Source organism: Halichoerus grypus, chromosome 10 (assembly GCF_964656455.1).
Source record: "Halichoerus grypus chromosome 10, mHalGry1.hap1.1, whole genome shotgun sequence".
Classification (NCBI taxonomy): Eukaryota; Metazoa; Chordata; class Mammalia; order Carnivora; family Phocidae; genus Halichoerus; species Halichoerus grypus.
The window spans coordinates 65,639,427-65,651,725 of record NC_135721.1 but is presented as its reverse complement, the minus strand read 5'-3'; the positions used below and the strand labels follow the sequence as shown (position 1 = coordinate 65,651,725).

The 12,299-nt window shown below is 37.2% G+C and overlaps 1 protein-coding gene across 2 annotated transcripts in view; it reads right to left on the bottom strand.

The window, feature by feature from the left end:
- Positions 1 to 12,299, bottom strand: part of ASB3 (ankyrin repeat and SOCS box containing 3) — a 162,335-nt gene that overhangs the window by 20,700 nt on the left and 129,336 nt on the right. For both annotated transcript variants that reach the window (XM_078056563.1, XM_078056564.1), the window contains one exon: positions 2,629 to 2,886. In XM_078056563.1, the coding sequence (XP_077912689.1) occupies positions 2,629 to 2,886 (258 nt within the window). The remainder of the gene's footprint in view (positions 1 to 2,628; positions 2,887 to 12,299) is intronic.

The following is a 12,299-nucleotide window of genomic DNA, read 5'->3' as shown; positions in this document are numbered from 1 at the left end:
TGAGGAGGAAAGGAAAGGGGGCAATGTTTAATTTTTTTCCCTTATAGGTTCTTCTTAATTTAGGAATAGGAAGGAGCAGGAAAAGTTGGCATATATCCCCCCCCAGGTTTGCAAGGGATTAAGGTAGCTGAAATTAAGTGATGTAACTACAGGATCCATGTGGACACACAGGACTAAAGCAGCAGAGGACAGTGGTTAGAAAGACAGACTTGAGCCACACTACATAGGACAGCCTAGGTTCAAACCTAAGCTCTAGCACTAACTAGCTGTGTGAGCTTGAGCAAGTATGTTAAACACTCTGGGCCTCAATTTCCTTCTCTGTAAAATACAGATAACAGTATCTACTGTATTCTATATTAAATGAGTTAATACAGTAACAAATTTAAAATAGTGCCTACTTAGTGTTGGTTAAAGAAAAAATAAACCAGAAACTAGAAGGGAGTGTGAAGGCCAAAAGTAATGGACAAGTAATAGAGTCGAGTTAGTATCCTCAGTGGAGGAACACAAAGAGTACTGCTGAGAAGAGCGGGCGTGCCGTGAGGACAAGCACCAAGCTGCGGACACACTGTCAGGGCTGTCCACAGCTACCCCACATGCTGGCCTGGATTTACAGCAGCAGTTGGAAAGTGAATCCTAGAATGGTGAGAGGCCACTGCTGCTAGCTGTCAGGAGCCCGACACAACCATACAATTCACTAAGCTAATAGTTAAGGGTACTTAAATAACTTTGTTAATAGCTAGATAGAGCATTCCTTAGCAAGTGTTTCTACCTCAGTGGTGTGTGTGTGTGTGCGTGCGCACACACACATGCACATGTACAGGGGGTGTAAGACAAATAAGCACATACAAATAACTTTTAAAGATCAGTGATCCTCGGGGCGCCTGGGTGGCTCAGTCGTTAAGCATCTGCCTTCGGCTCAGGTCATGGTCCCAGGGTCCTGGGATCGAGCCCCGCATCGGGCTCCTTACTCAGCGGGGAGCCTGCTTCTCCCTCTCCCACTCCCCCTGCTTGTGTTCCCTCTCTCGCTGTGTCTCTCTCTGTCAAATAAATAAAATCTTTAAAAAAAAAAAAAAAAAGATCAGTGATCCTCAATGAATTGTCAATAATCTTTATATTTCATTCAATTATCTAAAAAACACAATGGATTTCTATGAAATTTTACTGAAAAGATATAGAGAGAATTACAACAATGAGTATCTGACAAACGACTGGATATTAGCTAGTGGGGAAAGGAGTAAATACAATTAGGTACTCAACCTGTTGTAAAGCTAGAAACAAAAAAGTAAAATGGGAATCAGAACGTGTATCTCAACTTTGTTTTTACTTCTATGTTCCTCAAACAACCTACCAGAAAGCAGTTTTTCCTTACAAACCACATATCTGAAACACTTAGTATCAAAAGGGATGACAGCCCTAAGCATAAAACCTCTACTTAGTAAAAATTCCTGAATTCTATATATTTTCAGATGTAATAAAAAGGTGGGATACTGGGATCCTGCCAAATACAGACCTGTTCATCATATGCAGATAGAGAAGCCACCAAGGGAAAGATGGGAGTCCCCAGAAGTGCAAACTAAACATACAAGTAGGGAACACTAACGGTCCCTGCACGAACCCCAAAGAGAATCTCTTTTCTAACAAAAAACTCAAATAACAAGGTATCTTTAAAGCACTTTTCTGCTGAAATGCAAAATCTAGTATTTGACTAAACATTATTTTAGTGAATGCTAGTTTTTGAAGCACAAAAATGAAGCCATCTAGATGTTTCATTGAAATTTTATATAATACCCTTGGTCCTCCATTTTCCTGGAGACTTTCATTCTATTTTCTCATTTGACTTATCAGGCCAACAGAGTTCTTTCATTGCTACAATTACCTTCTCAGTTCTATCTAGACACTTAAAACTTTTGCAGAAGCTGGAGGCTGGCAGAAACAATGTCCTCTTCTTGCCCAAGAAAAATCCTGACTCAACTTTCATATATCATCAGCTACTTTAGAAATTAGTATTTATTAAGGGAGACCAAGTTCAAATAAACAAGATGCTATAGGACAAGAGTATTGACTCTAGTAGACTAAGGGACAACAGAAATCTCCAAAGCAGGGGCGCCTGGGTGGCTCAGTCGGTTAAGCGTCCGCCTTCAGCTCAGGTCATGATCCCTGGGTCCTGGGATAGAGCCCCTCATTGGGCTCCCTGCTCCGCCGGAAGCCTGCTTCTCCCTCTCCCACTCCCCCTGCTTGTGTTCCCTCTCTCGCTGTGTCTCTCTCTGTCAAATAAATAAATAAAATCTTTAAAAAAAAAAAAAGACATCTCCAAAGCAGCTACAACCATTTTGTCACAGGCATTTTTAAGAGCATGAGAGATGGCCTAAGTAGAAAAAATAGCCCTCTCCAAAAATCCATCCTCCCCTACTCCCTTCCAGTCACCCCTTACCTTTTATTAGGACTCTTACATTCAAGCTCACTATTAGCAGCCCCCAACTCCGTCACCCCAACCTAGCCATCATGTGCAAACACACACACACACACACAAGCCCTTCTCCCAACATGGGAATCTTAAGAAATTGGGGGAAATTGAAGGTAGTATATTCACTCAAAAAGGAAAAGTTTCACTATGGTAGGATTTCTTACCATGAGCTGCATAGCAGATTCAGTGGGTCAAATCCAGCGAGCAGGAGAGATGGCAGCCATTCCTTATATTTTGTCTGTGCTTTAATCGCATGACTTATAAATTCAGAAATATGGTTCCACGGTGCCAGTGGACAACCTTTCTTCAAAAAGTAGCGAAATACTGAAAACTTCTCATACTTCAGGCAGTATGCCAAATGAAGTTCATTTAGTTGGGCTCCATATTTCAAAAGAATATTCACAATTCCAAAAAATTCACAGCTCCACCACAAGAAAGAAAGAAAGAAAGAAAGAAAGAAAAGAGAAGTTAGACTTTTATACAAAAAAAATTCTTACAAATAGTTAATAGTACCTACACCCGGAAAATAAATGGCAGATGGGATAGAGGAATCCTGTGACATGTGTCAGGGAGGAAGAACTTCCTCTGCCCTATGGTCCTTCTAGTTGGACTTAGAATCAAACTGACATGAGACAGATTAACAAGAGAAAATCAAATTTAATAGGCGTTAAGTATGGAGAATCCACATAGACATGAAATTCCAAAGACAAAGAGGCAACATGACGCTTATATGAGCTAAGGAGAGGGACAGGGCCTGAGGATACGAAGGGGAGAGAGCTCATTAGCAGGAAGGTGAAATGAGGGGTTTCGAAAAACAAGGTTGTCCTATTATGCAGACGAGTTCCTTAGGTAACGGGAAGTCTCTGATAATAGTACTCCTCCCCCGTTGCAGGCTCCCCTTTCCAATGTAAAGTTAGGCAGTTATGGGGGAGGCAGAGAGCTTTTCTTGCATCTGCTGGATTTTTATTACTTTTAACTCAAAATAATCTTTATGTCAAATGATACATTTTGGGGCCTCTCATCCTGCACCCCCTCATGTGTCTAGTGAATTGAGACTAAGGTACTAGGGGAAAGGGAGTATTTTACTGTTTAATTTACACCCTCTCGCATGGTTTTTAATTTTCAACTATGAACAGGTAGTGCACTTAGAATTTAAAACATTTAGCTTAAGTAGATAATTTTTAAAAATTATCATTGACAAATAGAAAACTCTTCTCAAACTGTGGTATTTTTGTACAATTAAGTATCTACAACAAAATACTTGGAAGCAAAGTTAATTAACAGTGTCATCAGTCCCTAAAAACAGAGGACTCATTCTAGGAATTTCCAAGATACCATTTCCTTTAGCAAGAGTCTTAGTCAATTTCCCTTTTATTTTTAAGTTTATAATGGTAAAAACAAGAAAAGTTTTTTTATGAACAAAAATTTAACTTACAGCTTTATATTTTTAAATTAATCTTCTTTATCAAATACTTTTACAGAATAGAAGTATATCATTTTATATCTATTAAACTGGTTAATTTTATTTTTTTAATGTATCATCCAATACTGGTAAGTTGTGGTTAAACTGACTGAAAATAAGTGTAACCTGAGAGCTAATTGGCAAGATGTATCAAAAGAGATATCACAGCAAAGTTATAAGGGGCACAATCTCTGGAGCTAGCCTGCTCAGCTACTTATTATCTATGGGACTCTGTACCAGTTACTTCACCTTTCAGGCACACAAAACTAACACTATACAAGTATTTGTAAAGTAAAATTATATGTAAAATAAGTTACCATTAATTAAATTAATTAAAATTAATTAATTAAAATAAAATAAAACATATAATTAAATTAAAACATAATAGGGGGTGCCTGGCTGGCTCAGTCAGTGGAGCATGCAACTTTTGACCTCAGGGTCATGAGTTCAAGCCCCATGTTGGGTGTGGAGCCTACTTTAAAAAATAAATAACTAGAATAGAATACAATAAGCATAAATCTTGGGAATTTATCCAAGACAAAATCAAAAAGAAATTATATCCTATCTGTACAACAATAACAATAGTATTATCTATAACAGACTTTAGAAAGAAAGAAATTACCTGTTTAACAAGAGGAGTGGATAAGTACAAAATATGATATAGTCATCAAAAACTGCAATTATGATGGCCCTGTGACCACATTTTAAAAACTGTTTATGCTGTAAGTTTAACTGTAACAAAGCTCAGTAAACAAGTATGTTTACTATGTACACAACTAGGAAGAAAATACATAATAAAATCATTCTCCCAGGGTACCTGGGTGGCTCAGTCAGTTAAGCATCTGCCTTCAGCTCAAGTCATGATCTCAGGGTCCTGGGATCGAGCCCCGCACCACAGCCCCGCACCACACCGGCTCTCTGCTCAGCAGGGAGTCTGCTTCTCCCTCTCCTTCTGTACTCTCTCTCTCCCTCCCTCCCTCTTACTCTTCTCTCTTTAAGTAAATAAATAAAAACAACAACAACAAAAATCATTCTCCCTTTGAAACTGGCATTAATTCTATTTTAAACAGCTATAAATTTAAAAAATATTTCATTAATCACAATATCATGGAATCTAAGTAAAATAAAGGCATAAAAATTATAGAGAAAGCAAATATAAAATGTTTAATCCACTGTCATGTGAAACCAACTACTTATGAGGACTTAAGTATTCAGTTTGAAATCAAAGTTTCAAAGCAGTTAAGAAACCCAATACATACGTAAACTGTTACCTAATCCACGTCTATTTTTCTAAATCTATGTTCTTTAATCTCCAATTCATGCTTTTCTTTAGTTAAAACCTTAAACAGTATTTGCTTTACTCTTAGTTATTTACATAGCAATTAGAAAAGGAATATTGAGGGGCATCTGGGTGGCAGAGTCGGTTGAGCATCTGACTCTTGGTTTCAGCTCAGGTAGTGATCTCAGGGTCCTGAGATTGAGCCCCTAGTGGAGACGCAGCATTGCGCTCTCTGCATCAGTGTGAGTCTGTGAGTCTGTTTGGGACTCCCTCTCCCTCTGTCCCTCCCCACTGTGGTCTTTCTCTCTCTCAAATAAATAAATAAGTCTTTTAAAAAAGAAAAGAAAAATCAGTAATTCTAAAATTTCTTTTTAAAAAATATTTATTTGAGAGAGAGATAAGAAGAAAGAGAGATTGCGTTGGTGGGGGGTGGCAGAGGGAGAAGTTGAGAGAGTCTTAAGTGGACTCTACGCTCGCAGGCGAAGCCCGACACGTGGCTGGATCTCACGACCCTGCAATCTCACAGCCCTGAGCTGAAACCAAGAGTGGGATGCTCAACCAACTCTGCCACCCAGGCACCCCTCTAAAATATCTTTATAAAAATTAAAACCTTTTTGCCTGTCTACCATCTTGCTATTTGTTCCTGATTAGAAGTCCATCATTCATATTACTGTTCTTGAAAACAGCCGTATATTTATGTATTTTTTCCTCTGGTTCTTTTCAGATACAGGAAAGCTGAGAGATTTGTTGCCAGCAGTCTTGCACTGCAAAAAAAAAATGCTAAAGGATATACTTCTGACTGGTGGTTCTAAACAGTTATCACCAATTTATTTCAACCACTTCGACCTCATTTGACTAGGCTCTCATTATTTTGCCTGCAGTTATTACTTGCTGATTCCACTATAGAACAGACAAGCTACACATGGACTGTTGAACAAGTTCCAATAAATATGCAGGTAAACTATGAGAAACTGCCTCACTAGAAATGTGATATAGAATTCTCAAGAAGCCTGGCAGTTTTCAAGGCATGAGTGTTTACATGTGCAATTCAGGGACTGGTTGAATTCTTCCCTCAAGCGCTCTGAAGCCATCAACAACCTAACCACAGATACTTTAGCTCTTAATGATTTAGCTCTTGAAACATACTTCTGCTACAGAATACAAAGGTAAATGAGAGCCCTAAATGCAAGCTATTAGAGTAAGTGCTACAGATGGGCTCTCTAGCCATTTTCTGTTTAGAAAAAACTACAAAACAATTAGTGGCTTTCTTATTAAAATTTTAAGACAGCACCCAGACATGTGGCTCCTGCTAAGAAAATCTGAAGAACAAGGCCAAAAGGTAAACCATTCACCTCTAAAATGCGGGAGGAACATACACACATATAATTCCTTATAATAACAAACTTTAATGAGTATTTATTCTGTACCAGGCACTATGTTAAATGTGTTCCATGGAAGATTTGCCTTAATCCTCACAACCCTAAAAAGTAAGTTCTACTATTATCTCCATTCTAGACACAAAAACTGTGAAGCTTAGCCACGGAACTGGTGACTGGCAGAACTGGTATATCAAACCAAAATCTACCAGTGAATATGACACAGCAAATATATGAAATATCGTTCCTCTATTATGAAAACTGCTTCATGAAATAGTCAAATGAAATTGAGGAATATTTTAAGGCCAGACCTTTGTTTCCTAAAGTATGTTCCAAGGAACACTAGACCCTGAAAACGATCCATATGACAAAGGCTCCATAATGAAAATATTTGAGAAATCCCATATGGTATACACTGAGGTCAGAAAAGAGAGAACTATAGGATGAATTTATTTTTTAAAAGTATGCTAGAAAAAAATAATAAATAAAGTATCCTAGTTACATTTTCAAATTAAATGCCAAAATGTCTTCTTCAATCTCCGGACACATCTCAGAAGAAATACCTTTTCTTTCTTTTTTTTCTTTTTTTTTCAGAAGAAGTATCTTTAAACAAACAAAAAAAAAGATGAATTTATTTATTAGAGAGAAAGCATGAGAGCAGGAGGGAAGAACAGAGGGAGAGGGAGAGGAAAAGAATCTAGGGCAGATGTAGACTCCCTGCAGAGTGCAAAGCCCAATGTGGGGCTTGATCTCACAACCCTGAGACCATAACCTGAGTCGAGATCAAGAGTCAGACACTTAACTAACTGAGCCACCCAGAAGAAATTCCCCCAGAAGAAATATATTTAAAATTAAAGAAATGGATCTGTTAAAAAGAAAAATACGGGCCCCACATGGCATCATCTGGCTTAAGGCCCCCAAGTCAGTAAACCAAGACTTAAAACCTAACCTAACTGCAGTTTCAGCTCCCTAAGGAATGTGACCTTTAATCAGTCAACATGGAATTTCCTGGTCAATACTGGAAAATTTACTGATGGACCCTTCCATCCCCTTAGGAGGGCAACGCTGCCTAAGCAACGCATTTCTTGATAGTAAGTTCCTGTCTCCTTTTTTTTAATGCTCTCTCTCTGCCTTTAAAAACCTTTCTTTTGTCTAGTTTGATTATCACATATCATTGAGCAACAACAGACCCTAGGGCTTAGATAACCTTTGGTTAAAATATAAATTACATGGACATATGCATGTAATTCCCTTAACACTTAAAACAAATTCTCTCTCAAGCCCCAATGAAGAACTAGAAAACTCTCAAAGAGCATATGAATTAAAAAGAAATAGTCCTTCTTATTTAACATGAATATCAAGAGCTAATTGTGACACATTAAGAGAATGCATGTTATAAAACAGTGGAAATCAACAGATACTAGGAGGAGAAGTTTAAAAACTAAAAAAACAATGTCTAGGCTTTATTTTTAGGGTTGTACCTTTTTTATCATTCTGCTCTTTGAAATTCAAAAATGTGTACAGAAACAGTACCCTCGATACCAGAATCACAGTAAAAGGAAATTCAACATGTTAACAAGACTTATTTTAAACAAATAGAAACAGGCAAATAGGGGCGCCTGGATGGCTCAGTCATTGGGCGTCTGCCTTCGACTCAGGTCATGGTCCCGGGGTCCTGGGATCGAGCCCCTTATCGGGCTCCCTGCTCGGCGGGAGGCCTGCTTCTCTCCCTCTCCTACTCTCCCTGCTTGTGTTCCCTCTCTCGCTGTGTCACTCTTTGTCAAATAAATAAATAAAATCTTAAAAAAAAAAAAAGAAAGAAAGAAAGAAAAAAGAAACAGGCAAACATCTTGAGTATTTTATGTCCAATGAGCCAACAAAATATCTAACCAACTTATTAGCTGAGTTATCAAAAGGTCATATAGTAAATTTTACTGAATGGCTCTCAGCTAACAGTTGAAAACAAAATGAAGACATTAGGTCCTGTCAGGTGTACCCATGTGTGGTATGATGATGAGAGTGGACATGATTTCTATAAAACTATGTGATAACAATGATCAGTATCAATTAGAAAGACAAAATCAAGTCAGTTAAGCCATGATCGTGTTCTACGGTCATCTATAAAAGGCAATAACATTTGTTCAAACTGTACTGAAATGTGTCAGCTTCCCTCCTCCTTCACCCATTCCAGTTAAAGGAGTCTTTTTCTTATATTTTCTCATTTGAGTTGAATTACTTAACTGTGCTTTTGAAAGATGCTTTCATGTCACTGCAGCTGTTAACTTTTTAGCCCCAAAGGACAAGACTGCTTTTTGTACAGTGGCAGAGGAGACACCTTTCCATCATTCCTCGTAGTGGTGAGAAGAGCTAAAGATCATTGCTTCAAATGGAAGCTTATCCTCTCAAAGGGATACAGAACAAAAATGTTTTAGAATCCTGAGCTAAAAAGTTAACATGGCTGAATAAAACATAAAACAATAAAGAAGGGAAAACTTAAAACCCAGAGCCATTATTTATATTTATTATTTTCATCACCTTTCGATATTCATTATACCATTCATAAAAGCAGACGAAAGTTTACTGAAACTCAATAGGCCAAAAGTGCAAGAAGGGCCACAAATACTAAACTTCTAGATCTCAGAGAAATGCCAAAACTACCAAAAAACACACAAATGCAAAAATCAAACTAACATTATTATAAGAACATATGGTTGCTATAAAAATAAAATTTCAAAACTTACACTACTAAACCTATCTCATTATCTCTTACCAATCTCTGAAAATTTTAATATCTAATAATAATTAATTTCGGAAAACAGTCTTCCAAATGAACTCAAATTCTTATTAATAGTTGGTAAATGGAGTAAAGAAAATTCATATACTGTTTCATTATGGAACAAAACCACATAATAGTTATTTTTAAATGAAAGTTATATTCAATTATCCTTGCTTTTTAAATGGCAATTTTAATTAATTTTTAAGTGTGTGACTATAGAGATCCAAATCTTTTTTTTTTTAAGATTTTATTTTTAAGTAATCTCTACACCCAATGTGGGGCTTGAGCTCACGACCCCGAGGATCAAGAGTAACACCCTCTTCCAACTGAGCCAGCCAGGTGCCCCTGAGAATCCAAATTTTAAAATGCATACTTACTGAAAGAAACAACAAAAAATTAACAAATTCTTCTATTTTGACTTTTTTTCCCCCAGACACTTGGCTATGTTACTCTCTTGATACACTAAAACAAAACCTACTGGGAGAATGACACTTTTCTTGCTTGATCAGCAAAGCTTTTTATGGAATTCCAAAATAATCAAATGATTCTCACATTGCATGAACAGTGACTGACATGTAAACTAATAGCAGACATTAATTAGCTAATATAAATGTAGTACAGAGATTAAAATTTAATTGATATTGTTTTCTAGATAAAAGGAAGATGGCAGGGAGAAGAAAATTAACCTTGGTGTTTCTTTACTATGTGCCAAAAATTGTACAATGTACTATACTTAAGTCAACTCCTTTATATACACACATTAAATGTGAGCATATGTGATTATAATGCTACCATCGCTTAGATTTAGTCCCTTGCAAAAGGTTTCCCCTTCATTTAAATTACCCACAAAGTAGGTAATAATAGCAAAGATGTCTCAAAATTAAGTCTATTGCCATGGGTCCCTGGCAAACAAATGAAAAGTCAAGTACAAAGAGTAGGAGAATGTACCCTCGTAAAACAGGTATTTTGATGTTTTAAGCTTTTCCCCTATAGGCTAACAAGTAATATCTTCCAATGACTTTTCTCACTAAAAAAACCTACCTTACTAATTAAGAACACATTTGGTCCAATTACAAGTTCCCACAAGGGAGAAAAAAAAGCTGATAAGCCCTTTTAAAGCCACCAAACCAGATTTCAATTGTGGTCTATAGGGTCATTTCCCAGAGCAAAATTTCCAAGAGTAGCTCAAGTCTGTGACCAAGGACCACCGAACAGCACACTGCTGCTTCTTTACTTTCCGTTTTCAGCAGTTTGATTATTTTTGAGCATCCTTTTTTTTTGGGGGGGGGGGTTTTATCCTGTATCAGTTCACTGAACTTCCTAAATCTATAAATGTGTATCTTTTATCCAATGTTGGGAAGCTTTTGGCCATTATGAGTTCATATAATTTTCGTGCAACAATCTCCTTCTCCTCTCCTTCTGGACTCTAATGACATGAATGTCAACGTGTTGATACTGTCCCTCAGGACACTGAGGCTCCGTCCTTTTTTATTTCCCCCAATCTTTTCTCTCTGTTCTTCTCTTTGGATAATTTCTATTGGTTTATCTTCAAGTTAACGGACTCCTTCCTCTGTCAGTTCCATTCTGCTACGGAGCCCACGCAGAGAAATTTTCATTTCAGATACTATATTTTCCAGTTATAAAATCTCCACATGGTTCCTCCTTTACAGTTTTTATTTCTCAATTGAGAATTTCTACTTTTCCATTTATTGCAAGTGTGTTTACCTTAAATAGCTGCTTTCAATTACCTGATACTTCCAAAAGCAGAATTATCTCGGGTTTGACACCTGTTAATTCTTTTCCCTTGAGAACTGGGCATAGTTTACTGTTCCTCACATGTCAAGTAATTTTAGACTATATCCTAGATGTTGTGATGTGATTGTTGTGTAGGTTCTGTATCCTGTGTCCTGTATTAATCCTTTGAAGAATACTGACTTTTGCTTGTTTTTTTTTTAGCAGGCATATAACCTAGTTAGTTCAGACTGCAATTTCTGTTTCACCTTCTACAGGCTGTAGTTGCAATGTCAATTCAGTTCTTAAAGTCTTTGTTGGCTATTTTGGGTCTGGTCCCATCAAATGTGCCACTCAGGGGTTACTCTGAGACTTGGGTGACAGTTTAAATTTTGTTTTCAGCAATCTGAGCCTGTCACTCAAAGCCTGGAGTGACCTTGGGACGTATGCACATGCATAGAGAGAATTAGAGGGTGCCCTCTTCCAGCTCTCTCTTCTCCAGAATTCCCCTCACACTCTCTGTCCCATAAGGTTCAATTTACCTGATTATTCAGGCCCTAAAAACTTAATTTTAAGGTGTTTCAGGGTTAACAGGGCACAGTGTCATATGGTTTAATTCAAACTATACTTAGAAGCTGATGAGGCATGAGCTTAGCTGCTCTTCCTCCAAAAGATAAAACGAAGGCCAGAAAAGACTATCATATTGGACAAATACATACACAAACTATCTAAAACCACTATGTTCTAATATAATATTTTTTAAAGTTCAATTCTGACCTAATAATAAAATACAATAGAGTTAGATACATATAAAGAAAGACAACTGAAACAACTAAAGCCATCAATGCAGCCTTACTGAAGAAAAACTAGAAGTGTTTAGAAAGAAAACTTGAAGGAGTACACAACAAACTACTATGAAATCATGGAAGTAATGCATCGAGTAGGTCCCAGATACTCAGATTCACCAAATCCCCAAATATTCAGACTACAATATATACTTGGAAGCTTGCATTCTGAATAAATAAAATGAACTACTATTTTACACAGAAATGTTAAAAAATGGCAGACTGAAAAGCTTTCAATTAAATAGTGGAGAGCTGTCCCTAACAGTGAATTCAAGAGAGCCAATGACATTTGGGGTATGCCTACAACCTCTTCTGTACCAATAAAAACAAGAGTGTCTATCTGCACAACTTATTCCATTAATGGAT